The sequence below is a fragment of the Varanus komodoensis genome, unplaced genomic scaffold (genome assembly GCF_004798865.1).
Source record: "Varanus komodoensis strain SLA01 unplaced genomic scaffold, ASM479886v1 scaffold45, whole genome shotgun sequence".
Classification (NCBI taxonomy): domain Eukaryota; kingdom Metazoa; phylum Chordata; class Lepidosauria; order Squamata; family Varanidae; genus Varanus; species Varanus komodoensis.
In genome coordinates this window covers 5,039,090-5,054,232 of record NW_025336011.1, presented here as the reverse complement: position 1 = coordinate 5,054,232, position 15,143 = coordinate 5,039,090, and the positions used below count along the sequence as shown (strand labels likewise).

Below are 15,143 nucleotides of genomic sequence, written 5' to 3'. Positions count from 1 at the left end.
GTGCTGCAATTGAAGGCTCAAGGATCGGACGCATTAAGAAGCCTCCTCTGTTCCTCGGGTAAAAGTCCAAAATACCTGGTTGAAGTTTCATCACAGGGAGCCAGAGGCTAGGGGCCGGTCACCTGGCAAGTAGGGAATCTCTGTGGTTTGCAACGCATCATGGCTCGATGACAGCACTTTCCTTGCCGAGAAGAGGCATGGGTTCTGTACAGATGTGAAAGAAGTACTGCAGGTTTTTTTGGAGACAGAGACAGACGGAGCTGGGACTTGGCTGAAGTCCCTTTGGGGGCAGGTGCTTTCTGGGAGGACCAGATGCCTGCAGTTGTGCCGCTTGCTTTTGGGGTGTGTTCCCAAACTCCTCTGCTTGCAAGGTAGCAAACAGGAATCACAAGAACCACGTGAGCCTCTGGTATGCCCTCATCTGAAGGGAGCTATCCCATATTTTTCCTGACTTGCACCAGCAGTGGCTGTTCACTACTTGGGGGAACATCTCAGTTTACTGTCAGGGGAGAACCTCTCAGTGTACCAACACAGCCATTAGCTCGACAGCACGCGGGTCCTCTGAAAGGGCATGAAGGAGGAGTCCATCTTTTGGGGCACTCAACCCTGTTTATTTGAAGATGGCGGGTTCTAAGCAATGGAACAATATGCATGGCAGGCATCAGGCTCTTTAAGGACTCGGCTCTCTGACAGCTTCACTCCCTCCTTTCTGACATTCCACAGTTCTGGAGTCTGCAGGATCCTCAGGACGACTTCCTCGAAGGCGCTTTGCACTCCGTCCTTCATTTTAGCGCTGGCCTCTAAGGAGAAACAAAACAGTGAGAAACTGTCTTCCTTTGACATAAACACTGAGCCAGTTTTCCCCAGCCTGGTGCTCTACAGGACTATATCTCCCATCAGCCCCAGCCTGCAGCCCAGTCATTGAGGGTGATGGGGACTGACGTCTAAAACACAGGAAGGCAACAGGGTAGGGAAGACCACCTGAAATGAGTTGGCAGCCGCTGAAGCAAAGTAGCAACTGAGTCACTGCATGGTGTTCGTAAAAAAACTAAATTGAAAATGGATGCAGCAGGCAGGAGCCCTGAGGATCAACTGCAGAGCAGCAGGCTTTGGGAAGCAGAGAGCCAGGGCTGAACTGGCTGGGGTGGGGGGATGCTGTGGTTGTAGCTGAGCCACCTGACCTGTTTTCTCAGGTCACCCAGGCCTTGTACCACTTTTGACTTCAGGCGGAGGCTCTGATTATAGAATGCTCCTCCATCAAAAGTTGTAATCATAAAAAATCTCTCTGAGCACGGAAAGCTAGCATGTCAGGCAGATGACTAATGGGCGATCTTAGGAGTCTATTGAGCCTTCTCTCCTGTGAGCTCTCGCCTGCCACCACATGCAGGTTTACCCCCTCCTTGCAGGCCCATCCCAGGGGCTGAATTCCCTTTCAGGAAATCTCCTAGGGCCATGGTGCAAGGTTACCAGTAATTCAGGCAAACTGAAACAGTGCCAAAATACCAACATACTATAGCTGAAAGCTCTTATTGCCAGAGCCAAGCCTCAGAGAAAGCATTTCAGCCTTTTGAAATGGGAGGGAAACAGTGCAAAAGCTGGGAATTCACCAAATGATTGGTGTTTGGAGGAAGGGGCATGGTGCCAAAGGAAGGAAGGACTGCAGTTATCTGGGGAAGGCCAGGTGGGGACCCCAGGTGGGCTAGATTCAGACTATGGAATTGAGGTTCAACCCTCTTGACCTACAGAATGAATGGGAAATTATATTCTGTAAAATAACATGAAGGGTTGGTTATCTGTCTCGGTTCTCTAACAACAAATACCTATTTAAAGGATCCTGAGCATTTTACTCTTAATGAACATAGCAATTGCATCATTTTCTGATTCTTTTTTGATGGATTCATTCCGAAATACACCACATCAGCCTTCTCCACTGTGGTGTCCTCCAGATGTGGGCCATGCTAACTGGAGAAGGTGGAAGTTGCAATCAAACATATCCAGAGGGCCCCAAGTTGGGAAATACACACCAATAATGCAAAGGAAACACTTGGAAAGATTAACTGAGAAATGAGAGTTTAAGGATTCGTTTTCTTTTACTATCTGCAGTTCTGATGTGATGATTTTTTTTTTTTAAAGCTTTATGTGTAGGAAAATTAGGCACAACCACAGAGGTACTGTTTTTCCTTCATTATAGCTATACAAAATAACATCGGTTAATGTAAAGTGCAGAGATCTCCAAGAGGCCCTTTTCAAAAAAGAAAGCATAAATTCATTTCTGCGTGGCTCAAAATGTAGGGCAGCACAGTGGGAGGTGTGTGGTCCTCCAGATATTGAGCTGATCTCGGTTCAGCCTTTCCACCATACCTAATGGTGAGGAATGATGGTAGTTGCAGTTCAAGACTGTCTGGAGGGATGCAATCTGCAGTCCAGCATAATCTGTGGGGACCTTCCTGCAATGAGGGGTTCATGGGAGGCACATGTAGGCCACTCATTTGTGAGAACTGCTCATTCTGGGAAATCCATTGCCCCTGTGAATGTCCTTACTCTTTCCTTGAGTTTGCCATTAAAAAAAAAATCTCTCTGGTCCTTTGATTTTGAACGTTCAGTCCAATCTATAGAAACGAATATTTTTCATGTTGGCGTGTACAAACTCACACACTACATGAAAACACACAGAAAGAGACAGATGGTGCTTTTCTTAGCTTGGACGTGACAGAGCCATCACTTGCCCTTTCTACATGCTAAGCAGCTGTTCAGGACATGCGAACGGGGCTGGTTCGAAAAGAAGGAAGGCATTCTTCTCCACTGTTTCATCCCTGGCATACCAACTGGCCCTTTTCTGGATATTTCTCACGTACCTACAAAGAGCATGGAGTGTTTCCGAGCGAAGTGCAAGCCTTCCCTTCTGTCTACCTCACGATCAGGCTGTAGATAGGAAAAGAACACTATCGGGTCACAAGGGCAGGACCAGACACATAAAAGCATACTTTACATCCGACTTCTCCAAGCTAGGCTCCTGCACAGTATTCGGACTGCAGGACCTGTCATGGCTACTGTCAGGGAGGGTGTGGGTTGTGGTCCAAAGCATTTGGGGAGCTCCAGCTTGGGGAATGTGGCTGGATTCCTTCTGAATTGGCAGAGAGCCTTCTTGATCTGCCCTTCCCAAGCAGGTGAGCAGTGAGATGAGCGAGGAGGAGGAGGACGAGGTGGCAGTTGTGCAGCACTGCTTCTCTGGGCAGTGGTGTGCATTTGGGTCAGAGGGGCTGGGCAAGCCAACAGGCAGCTGAAATGGGACCTCAAGCCTGGGGCAGACAAGGATTAAACCTACATCAATATACCATACAGTTCTGTATCCTGGTTAGGATAGCTCATGTTCCTGGCCACACTTCAATTCCTGCTGTGTTTGGCTTGCTGAGATGGAAAGAAGCTGTCAAGCCTGTAGCAAGATCAAGGGTTCTTGGCTCATATTTTTCCTGGCTTGCACGAAGCAATGGCAAGACTGCTGCTGCCCCTGGAACTGCTGCTGCCAGAAACACACAGTGATCTGTGAATGAGCCAAGACAGTCAGCAACAGCTTGGAACTTATTATCTGCACACAGGAGGGCCTGTTATGCAGAGACACCTCGAGGCAGTACTTCTGCCGAGCTTCCAGGAGGGTCACAAAGGACAGAAGACTTGTAGTGTCCCTTTGCTGCCAACTGCCCACTGGAATGTATTTTGGGCTCTATGCTGAAACTCCTTGGAAGCTGACATTCCTGAAGATCCAGAATTAAAGACTGTTTAAACTGGAGGGCTATCCCACTGCATAAAGATGAAGTTTTAGATTGAGTAAATGTGTACAGCCCCCACCTTCCACTTTAAGAATCGCTTTGAGACTCCAAAAAAGGGAATGCTCAATTGATAAACAGGCAAGCCAGTCAGTGCCATGCATCACTCCTTACCAAGAAAGGGAGAAGTGGCTTCTTGATTGGTCAGCCCTTGTGTCAATCAATGCCACACAAAACCAGCAGCTGCTGATGACCAGAAATGTTTTCCTCTGAGTCTGATCCCAGGGACAAAGGTATATATTTGCCTAACCTGAGCTCAAATTCCATTTCTATGCACCCATATTGCAGGTTGGATGAGTGGCACCATGAGGAATTTTGGATGTGTCATGGTGAAACCTCTAGGGAGCAAGTCCTTACATTTCCCCTTGTGCAACTGAGAGCCTATTCTGGTTCTGAGGTGGCACTAAAACCAAGAGATGCAGAGCAAGGAAAAAGCTGTAAAAGGCAGTGGAAAACTGGGTGAGCAGCCCTTTCTTTGCTCTCTGGTCTGCTTTTTTCTTCTTGGAATGAGGAGCCCTGGAGCCACAGCGATTCACAAAACAAGCAGCACAGCAAACAAGAGACTCTCTTGTTGCTAGCTTCAGAGGCAGACTAAGAGATAGTCCATTATTCAGCAAGAGCAGGAGGGAGATGGAGAAACCCAGGCCAGGAAGCTGAGCTACAGAAGCAGCTGGGGCCTCTGGCGAAGTGCAGGAGGTGGGCAACAACAGGAACACACAACTGGCAGGCCTTTGCAGGCTGGGGCAAGACTCTTGAATAATACAGAGTGATTACAGCCAGCTGTTGGAGTTCCTTCTGCTTCTCACCGCTACTGCAGCCTGCGCTCTGGCTGCCCAGAGGCTGCATTAACTATCGGTAGACATCAGATGCAGGCAGTATCTTGATCAGGGGGTTCACAGCCAAGATACTTGGAGGACCACTTCTAGGCCACATTGCATTAATCACGGGAAAGTGGTCCTCTTCCAATTTTAGCTCGCTTCACAGGAAATCAATTTCATGTAATTCATTCTTGATTAAGGCCACCGAGTCTTGCCATTAGCACGAGAGGCTGACTGGCGTAGCGGCTGAAGCATTGGCTTGGGACTCAGGAGAGCTGGGTTCCAGCGCCCTCTTGGCTAGAAAGCTCCCAGTCACTGGCTCCCAACCTCCTCCAACCCACAGGATTGCTGTGCAGATAAAATGGAAAGGAGGGGGACCAAATGAGTTGTCTTGGGTTCCTTGCAAGAGGAAAAAAGTTGGGATATAAAAATAAATGAAATTAAATGTATATTCTCTGGACCCCAAAGCCCTCTCTATCTGAAGCCCCCTCTATTTTATTTTAAAATCAATTTATAGACTGTTCACTATGTCTAAAAATATGTCCTGAAGAGGCTGACAACATAAACATTTAAAAAACAGAATACCCATCGCCGTTAAAATATTTTCATCCTCCTAACTTGGGTATTCCTACCCCACAGCTTTCTCTGACTGCGTCCTGGCAAACATGGCGGAAAGAAGCTGCTGTGGCTTCTTCCCCTCCACTGTGTGCCCCACACATGCCACATGACTGGTCTAATTACCCTTGCAGGGTGTGGCATCCCATGTCACTTGAGCCCAGAGAGGTATGAGGCTTCAGAACCGCCTAGAGTCCACCCACGCCCTGCTGTAGGCTTCTGGGGTGCTTTCAAAGTTGCCCCCTGCCATGCACCTTGCTGGATTCAGATGACATGGGAAGCTGCAGGGGCATTTAGGCAAATCAACACATGCAGGCACGGGGAAGATAAGCCCCGTCTTGCCTCTATGCACAACTGCAGGCTTCTGCACTGCCACCTTTCAGGTCTTTCCTCTTCCCACCTTCCTGCTTTTCCTCTTTGCACAGCCACAAAACTCTCTCCGCTCATGTCTGTGCCTGTGTCCCCATTGCAGAGATCTCGGCACCTCTGCCCTTAAGCTGTGCCCATCAGTTTCCTCCCGGAGAGAAGGAGCAAGAAAAGCACAGGAACTCAGCCTTCCCAATGGCAGGGACACATCAAAACAGGCAAAGAGAAAGCAGGGGCTTTACCCAGAAGGATCTCGTATTCTAGCTCCTGTTAGCTTACTCCAAGCCCTGCCTTTATATGTAAGAAATAAAATAGCAAGACAGTGGTTAAATAAGAGCATGGGAAAACTAGCTCCAAGTCCTTATGCCAGGGTTGCTGAATCCTTTTCAGCCCAAAGGCTGCATTCCATTCCAGGGAAGCTTGGGCAGGGGGGTGGGGGGGCTCTATTTTAATGGCAGCCAGAGCCAAAATAAAGGAAATGCCAGACTATTTTAGCTTAAGCCAGTAATTAAAACTCAGGAGAGGCATTTCAAGCTTTTCAAATGGGGAAAGAAATGCACAAGAGCTGAGTAATCACCCAGTAATCAGTGGCTGGGGGAAAGGAGTGCTCCCAGATGGAGGAGGCATGGCCACTGGGGGGACCTCAGAGGTCTTCATTAAGATGCAGGCCAGATCTTGCCTGGCATTCACCTCACTGCAAGAACTGAATTAAACATGAATGTTACAAGGTTAAGAGTGGCGCTCAAGGGCTCGCTCAGCAGGGTGGTCTGCGGAGGCTGGACTCTGCAGCGCAGAAGAAAGGAAGGAAGAGCAAGTGAATGAGGCTCCGTCTAGGAGGCCACGAGGCCATCCGACACAGGCTGGGCCATGAGCAGCACCACCCTCTAAGAAGCCAGGAATGTCCCCACCCCCAGCCCACACACGGCTCCTTGGCTTGCTCAGGGCTCAGACTCTGACCCCCAACTCACCTCATCGATTTTGTTGCCCACCAGCATCTTCACCACGTTTTTCCTTGTGTACATCTCCAGCTCCTGTAGCCAGCTGTCCAGTCCCAGAAAAGAGTCTCTCCTGGTGACATCATACACTGTATGGGAGGCATAGAACAGAACAAATCAGCCCTCCTTCACCAAGATGATGATGATGATTGACAGTACATGTACATCCCACCTTTCTTCCTCTTGCAAGGAACTCAAGGTGGTCTGCAAGGTTCTCCCCCTCTCCATTTGATCCTCACAACAACAACCCTGTGACATCGCTTAGGCTGAGTGTGAGTGACTGGACTCACCCAGTAAGTTTAATGGCTGAGTGGGCCCCACCCAGTTCAGGACCCTTAACCACCACACCACACTGGCACTTGAACAAAAATATGACGTGTGGTTCACACAGAAGAGTATTTTAGGAGGGCTAGAAGGAGAAGAGGTTGCCCCATACTTCCGCCCAGGTGATCTGATGGAGCTGGGCTGGACGATCCCATCAATGACAGTTTGGGAGCTTTTGTGTTCCTCCAGATCCTCACTTGAAAGTCTCCCAACCTTTCCATTCTCTTTCCCCATATGCTTCCCCCACACCCCCGCACCAAGGTGGAACCTTCACATAGCTGGAAACTTCTTGTGTATAAGTATAACAAGATTGTAGATTGCTGTAGAGCATATCTAAGGAACAACATCAAAAGTTCACAATGTGGTCACCAGATGCTACACTCTGCCTAATTCTACTCCAGGTGTGACAGGAAAATATGGGACCTTTGTCAATCATTGCTTTTAAATCAGGAATAGCCATTTAAAAATTCTTCCAGAATTTCGGGACCTTTCCTTAGGAGCTGTTCCTTACAGGCCAGGCAGAGACTGCCTGCTCCTTAAGTTGCACTTCCCCTGTGGCCATAGCACAGTGTTCAGAGCACTCAGAGGCCAGCACTTTGTACCTGGGAAAATATACTCCTGCCCACGGGTGCATCCGGTGTAATTGTTACCTGCTGTGTGGAATACGGCCTTGTGAAAGTCATTCATGCGCATGCCTATCTCCTGCAAAGAGCCTTCCGCCACAGAACTTTAACCTGGCATGACTGAATTGCTTTACAGAACTTCTGAAAACACGTTCTGTTCCTTAGGCTGGAACTCAGGGGACATAATTGCGGCAAAGTCAAACTGAATTTGGGGGCTCAGTCTGATTAGGAAAAAGGCCCTGAAACTTGAAAGGCTATTTACATTAGGCCTAACTCAACGTCAAATGGAATGCCTTAGAGAAGCCTAACTGAGAGCCTCACGCTTCTACAACTGAATTATTTTTTTCCCCAAGAAGTTCATGGCTGTCTGCCAACTATCAACTTAGTGGCGTGGGAGCTCAACTTTACTGTTGCTCAAATCTGCCCAGGCCAGCTGAGAAGAAAAGACTGTAAACTTCCATGTACCTCTGCCTTAATGCATTGACTTCAGAACTGTGCTAATTACGGTCCTGCTATTGCAGCTACCTACCTAAAATTACACCTTGAGCGCCCCGGTAATAGCTAGGAGTCAGTGTTCGAAATCGCTCCTGCCCTGCTGTGTCCTATGAAAAGAAAATGAAGGAATGTTGAACAAAAAAACACTTAAAACTCTGCGGCGCAGTGTTTCTGAGGACCTGGATTGCTTTCTGTGTGCATGTCCCAGCACAGTGCAAGTTTTTAAGTGGGCAGAGGGCACGGGATGGGCAAAACAGGATGGACCGCTCAGCTTCCTTCAGCTCCGGGCTGCAGCCACGTGGTGGGTGGGGCCAAGGGCAAAAGGGGTGGAGCCAAAAATGAAAGCCCAGTGCAGTTTGAAGCACTTGCTGCCTTAAGAGAAGCCTTAGAAATGGGCCAGGGATGGTGGGAGAGAAATTGCACAAAAACTGAGAAACCACCAAATAATTAATTGGTGGCTGGGATAAAGGGGGTGGGATCAGAAACAGGAGGCTTGGCAACCAGGGACAACTCCAGAGGGCCCTGTTTGACCCCCTGATTTGAGGTTCTGCACTTCTGCCCTAGAGTTAGAATTACTGTCACAATACCATAAACGGCAGTTATACTTTTTAAGTACGCTAAGTATCATCCTAAATATTTGTTTTACAAACTTCAATTTGATTGAAAGATTTTCTAAGTGCAATAGGACATACAAAATTACATGATAGCAAGTGGCATATTTGAAGAAAAGGGAATCAAGGTAACGGTGGCTTGTGAGCTATCGTACATGATTTGTAAGCCACTTAAAATGTTTGCTTACCTTCAGCCCTGTCAAAAATAAATTAACTTGCTCAGCCCTGTACAAATAGCCAACTCAATTCTCCAAGTGTGGTCACTTCCGCAGCCAAATGGCAACATCCAGGAACAGCGAAGAAGTGCAAGCACTTGGAAAATGCGCTGGTGGGGGAGGCAGGATCCTGAGAAGAGAAGTAAGAATAGCCCAGCTGGAACTGACTGCGCTCAACAGCCACAGAGTACCAAGTGCCTGGGGAGGCGGGCTGGGGAGAATGGAATGGAGTGGTCTAGGAGGGGGCATGGCTGGCCTTCCAGATGGCTCCGTTCTGGAATCTGTTTGCTATAGAGGGCACACTGCAGATTAAAACAGTAGAAGATGCCTTCCTGTGCTTCTGATCTGGGTATAATACTCATACTATTCTTCTGTGTAGGACAGGGCAGGAAGTAGATTTCCAGATGTTTTATACTTTAGCTTCTAGCATTTCTGGCCACTGGGATGGCTGCAGTTTCTCCTGCAACACTATGATGGAAAACACACCTGGTGAAATTCTCCGTGTTGAAGAAACAGTGAAGGAGCTGAGGCCCAGGCCTCTCCTGGCTGGGCCACCCAATACCATATTCAGAGCCAGCAAAACAGCTTCTTCTCAGTGACGTTTCTAGTTCCTCCCAGCCCCTTGCACAGCATGGTCAGAAGGGCTTTCAGCTACTTTAAAATCAACCGGTGCTTTCACAATCATTCATTAGTTTAAACTGGGCTTCTCCTACTTGGTGCCTGCCAGATGTTTTGGGCCTCAGCTCCTCCAACTGGCTGAGAGTTATAGTGGCAGTCCAATACATCTGGAAGGTACCAGGTTGGGAAAACTGGGTTCCACAGCACGAGAGAGCAGGTCCAGCTGCCTTCAATGGAGGGGGAACCGTGGGCACTATGCAACGATCCAGGGGGAATGGTAGAGGTCAAAGCATAAATACATACAAATAAAGGCAAGAGAGAGAAAGAGAGAAGAGGGATGGGGAACAGGCTCCCGGTCATGCCCCCTTTGGGACCTCGCAGGATTGTTGTTGTGAGGATAAGACTGAGAGGAGGAGGGAATTATGTAGCCACCTTGATTTCCTTGGCAGGGAAAAAAGGTAGGATATGAATATAACATACATACAAAAAAGCAGGCATACTTCTAGCAGAAAACTGACTGCAGAAACATACTTTGCCCACTTTGGCCACACATGGACTGGCTCCACACCCCAGAATAAATTTCCATGCTGGTTTCCAGGAATCAGTTTTGCACAGCACCAATTGGCTAGCTTTTGGGTCAATCTCAGCAGCTACCTTTTTTTCCCCTTCTCAGGACATTGTCTTCTAACATTTTAAACTCAGGATTTTTTAAAAGAAGCACCCAATGTCTGAACAGAAGCAAGCCCACAACATGATTGACATTCGTAGAAAACAAGAGAACAGCTGCTGACAACCAAATCAAAGGGGACAGTGGGCCAGAAGCATGTTTGGAGGGTCAGTGTGGAATCTGGAGGCTACATGTGTGTCTGTTCATGAGTAGCAGCTGGAAAAATCAGAACATATAGCGTTCCCTTTTTGAAAATGTGTCTGCAAGCAGCTCTAGTGGCATCTTGGGAAAAATCTCTCTCTAAGTGCACAGGGAATAAAGGATACTGTCTTTGCATACACAGCTGTTGCTGTCACTTTTTGGCTTCTTGGAAAGAGATCATTCTCCGGGGTCAGCACCAGGGTGTGACAGGAAGACAGACGCTGCTTACCCATATTGCTAGCTGCAGAGGAAGGTCACCAATTACCATCTTCTTCACTTTAAAATCAACACCTGGCAGGCAGAGAAACATACAGGAGTCAGAGCAGATCCACTCATTTTTGGATAGGACTCCCAGTGCCTGCGACATAACATAACAATTCAAAAGGTAACACTTTCCCCCTATCCCTCATCTCTTTGCTGAAAAACGCTGCTCTAGGTGTACGTGGGCTGAGCAAGGTACTGGTTAAAGGCACACAGAAGAGGCATGGCAGAATGACAAGGGGGAGGTGTGTGTGAACCTGAACTGCACCTGAGAGTTTATCAAAAATATTTCTGTCCTGCCTTTTCAAAGCATATGTAAAAGGTAGCCACACAAATCTAATTCAGGTTGAAAAATGAAATAAACACACTACAAACATAATTGTATATATGTCTTAGCAAAAGCAAGTCCTATTGAGCTGATCCCAGACTAGAAACATAGAAACTGAGCGAGTCAGAAGGGACCTCCCAGGCCATCTAGTCTGACCCCGGCTCCAGCTGGCTCCACTCAGGACATGCCTACCATGTGCATGCCCAGCCTCTCCTTAAACACCCTCACAGATGGGGCTTCAACCCCTCCTGTGGAAGCCCATTCCATGCCCTAGGGGTCCTAACCGTCAGGAAGTACTTCCTGGCATCCACCTTGAACCTTGGTTCCCTGAGCTTGGCTCCATTGCAACTCATCCTGCCCTCCAACACCGGGAGGGAAAGATCACGACTGGCACACATAGGATTGTGAAATGCGGCAGTCGGAGTCTCAGACACCAGGCTTGCCCAGCCTAGTGCTCTCCAAGTTTATTGGGCTAGAACCCCCATTGCGCCCCCAAGCATGGCCACTGGTCACCAGATAAAGTAGCCCCAGGCAGAGCAGGTCAGATTTAGGACCTTTCCTTTCCTTGGCCGACAACCCAGAAATGGGTCCCTGATGACAGACTTAACAAGCAAGTTAAGACTGCCTTTGGGAGAAGATTATCCTTAAGATTTCCACCCAAATATATTTTAAAACTAATAAAATAAAACCTTTATTTAATCTTCATTACAGTTTCATAAACACAATTTAATCTGGAGAATTAGTTCCCAATGAAGAACTGAAATCATTTTAACACTAACATGACATTACAACGAACTAAATGCCTTAGATTTTATTATTTCTGAAAAACACATTGTTAACACATCATGTTGTGCAATAACTTAAAACATAGGCTTCAGAAGACATTACAACTTCATCCAAACTTCGAAACCAAACTATACCTAAGAAATGTGTTGTTTTTGATCCTACCAAAGGTCTCGAGCAAGGCCATTCCAGGGCTTGGGTGCCATCACTGTGAAGGGCATGTAATTAATTCCTCATCGGACAGACAAAGGACGCTCAGAGCAGCGCCTTGGCCGATTACCTCATGACGGGTGCCATCCAACGTGACAGCCAATAACTGAACTCAGGGAGTTACGGGCCCTCCAAAACAAAGGAGAGGGTGAGGCATCTTTGGGATGTCTCATAACCAGGTGGAACCTTGGTTTTTCCTCACCCCCAGAATGCCTGCGCAACCGCCCCCCCCCACACACTGTGGCTCCCAAGTCACACTGGCAACTTTGGAGCTGCAGCTGGTAAGGAAGGAACCACGTGCAGTGGGGACACTGGTGGAAAAGTGCTCTGAGGCTGGTGTCTTGGCTCCGGCCTCCGAATGCATTGTCCAGGTTGGAACTGACCTATCCGATGGTAACCTAGGCAGCCTCTGGTGGCCACAGCATTGATTAAATGGTCAAGACCATACAGGAGAAGGTGACTTCGTACCTATTTCACATAAGTAGTTGGGTGGCACAAGGGATCTTCAGTCTGCTATTGGATGTGTGATTAGAACAATCTCCTGTACTGGGGGAGAGCAGTCAACAGTGTGCAGAACCGAGCAGGGCCTCATCTGTAGCCAAAATCTGATCAGCACTGGAGGCGGCTTAATGCTAGCAGGCGAAACTTTGTTTGAGCCTGCCTGTCTAAACAAGGAACTCAGGCAGTTGTTTTGGGTGGTGGCTTATTCCAGGGCGTCACAGCAAAATCACAGACACACGCTCCTGTCTGAATGTTCATCTGCTTGTGTGGCATGGATCAGTTGGTGTGTGGATGTCATTGGGAATGTGGTGGAAAACTACATGAACTGCCCTGAGTTTCTAAACGAACAGGATAGAAGTGCAAAAAGGAAGAGAACTGCTGTTGTTCTAAGCAGACCCTTCCAAGGGAGAAGCTTTTAAACAGGCATGAGGAACTTGTGGCCCTCCAATGTTTTGGCCTACAACTTCCATCACTTGCATGCTAGGCAATGCTGCTGAGAGGTGATGGGACTTGTAGGCCAAAACAGCTTGTGGTACAGAAGTTGCCTACCCCCGTTCTAACATGAGCAGCCTAACTGGAAATCATGCCAAGTGAGTGAAAACACTTCCTCATCATCCCAGTTCTCTTCATGTCCGTTCCCAGGGCAGAGAAGCACAGCCTCTGGCGTTAAACTGGCCCAAGGTAAGTTGTGCCAGGAGAAAGCATGATGAATCAGGGAAAGTCAAGAGGCCAGGGTGAGTGATTCAAGGAGAATTTCAAAGATAGAGGCAGCCAGCAGTGCTCACCAATGGTTGGGTTGAGGTATGGCTCAAACTGGTCTTCAGTAAATCTGAGTAGGAGGCTGCAGGAGGAGAGAAAGGGACACGCTGTACGGCAAGGCCCCTGGAAGGGCTCTTTCTCTCTGGAGAGTCACCTCCAGGCTTCCTCCCACTCTACAACCCCTCCCCACCTTTCCACGCACCTGGATTTCCCCACTGCACTGTCTCCAACCAATAGAAGCTTCAAGGTGGGTAGTGACGCTGCATCCTCTCGTGCCATGGTGAGCCCTATACCAGAAGTACTGCAGAGTTTGGCAGAAGGAAAACAAGGGTGCCACACCTAGCGTAAGAGCCAGAAACACTGGAAGGAAGAGAGGAGGAGTCAGAAACTGTTTCTGCACTACCAGCTCCTCCAGCAGCAAGGAACAAATTATGGTCTGGATAGGTGGAGAACTGCACTGTGGGGAAATTACTTTGCAGGAATGATCGGGAGTTGGTGGAGAGAGAAATGTTTCCTCTCTTTCCTGACATATAGTTTTCAGACAGTGATTAGTTTCTAAAAAAATAAAATAAAGAGATATTGGGACTTGTGCTCCTATTCTGAAAAATGGGTCCTGGCTGGTAATCAGGGGTGAGGGAGAAACATTCTGCACATGCTCAAAATGTAAAATCAGAATTAGTTTCAGGGTTGACCCTTGGCTCATTTTTACATGCAAAATGTTGGGGGGAGACAAACCCCAAACAACAGATTGGTAATATCCACCTTAGAATTGAGGGTAGGTATTTGTGCTTTATGCTTTGCCCCCAAACCTAGTTTTGCTATCAAGGTTTGGTCTGGATCATGTGTAAGGTCAGCAGAGAGAGGCAGCTGGGGAAGTCTAAGCATAGCACAGCCTTCTCAGACTTCAGGGCTGGGACATGTGTGGCCCTTCAGATGTTTTGGCCAACAAGTCCTATCATCCCTTGCCATTTGACTAAGTAGACTACGGCTGCCAGGCATGGTAGGCTCAAACATCCAGAATGCCACAAGTTGCCCATTCTGATGCATTCCCCCATGCTTTAGACTATAGCTCCTATCATTCTCAGCCAGCACAGCCATTGCAGGCTGAGGCTGATGGGAGCTGCAGTCCAACACACAGAGAACACACCAGGTTAGGGGAGGCTGCTGTAGTGTTTCTTCTGTTCTGAACTCCTGAAGATGACATACGCACAGTAGTTTTCTTCCTTTATAAAGAGGTCTGGTGCATGTGTTCTCTGGAGCCCAGAGGACTACAGAATTTACTCCTAGGTAAGGGTGCTGTAGGATTGCATTTTTAAGCATAGGTTTCCCCAACCTAGCACTTTCCAGATGTGTTGGATTACAACTCCCATGCTGGCTGGGGATGATGGGGTAGCAGTTCAGCACATTTAGAAGGCGCCTGGTTGTGGAAGGCTTACCAACATTTGCCAGCAAATGCCACGGAGATCAACTGCTCTCCACAGAGGGAGTGAACAAAATCCTGCGGTTTGTACTTGATCGGTTATTAGAAAGACGCACTAATATCCACTTTGAAACGGCTCTCGGACAACTACCGTTCTCGTATGTGACGCGAGGAGGCAGGAGAAAGAGAGAGAGACGCTCACAGAGCGTGCTTATAAAACGGTCTGAGTCGAGGGAGAAGGTGGGATCCGAAGCAGCGGAAGGTCACTGCGAAGGTCCAATTTGGAGCCAGGCCCCTTTCAACCACCCATCGCCGGCGCTAAATGTCCCCTCCAGGCGAAGCTTTGGAGCCTTCAGCCGCACAACACATCCCACCTGCACACACCTGGAATTTGCGTTGCCTGGTGAACTCGATTCCTGGCACCTGTAGCTTTGAAAACGTAAATACAAAGACAAATGAATTCGGGGTGAAAGAGAGCGAGCTCTCTTCTGATCTCTTTGTGCCGCGGG

The 15,143-nt window shown here is 48.2% G+C and overlaps 1 protein-coding gene across 1 annotated transcript; it reads right to left on the bottom strand.

Moving 5' to 3' along the window:
* Positions 1 to 630: 630 nt before the first annotated feature.
* Positions 631 to 15,134, bottom strand: LOC123030597 (ras-related protein Rab-18-B-like). The gene is made up of 8 exons (XM_044444659.1): positions 15,019 to 15,134; positions 13,417 to 13,574; positions 13,241 to 13,296; positions 10,602 to 10,663; positions 8,095 to 8,167; positions 6,592 to 6,707; positions 2,856 to 2,922; positions 631 to 800 (listed from the first exon to the last, which is right to left on the bottom strand). The coding sequence occupies exons 2-8, from the start codon at positions 13,491 to 13,493 to the stop codon at positions 631 to 633; spliced, it is 621 nt and encodes a 206-aa protein (XP_044300594.1). The 5' UTR covers positions 13,494 to 13,574; positions 15,019 to 15,134.
* Positions 15,135 to 15,143: the final 9 nt, after the last annotated feature.

What these genes read in the sequence shown, in the direction of transcription:
- LOC123030597 (XM_044444659.1), bottom strand. Translation starts at nt 13,493, where the DNA reads ATGGCACGAGAGGATGCAGCGTCACTACCCACCTTGAAGCTTCTATTG. An exon ending in AGTGCAGTGGGGAAATCCAG is followed by an intron (nt 13,297 to 13,416) that starts GTGCGTGGAAAG and finishes CTCCTCCTGCAG; the next exon opens with CCTCCTACTCAGATTTACTG. An exon ending in TGGGCAACAAAATCGATGAG is followed by an intron (nt 2,923 to 6,591) that starts GTGAGTTGGGGG and finishes TCCTATCTACAG; the next exon opens with CCTGATCGTGAGGTAGACAG.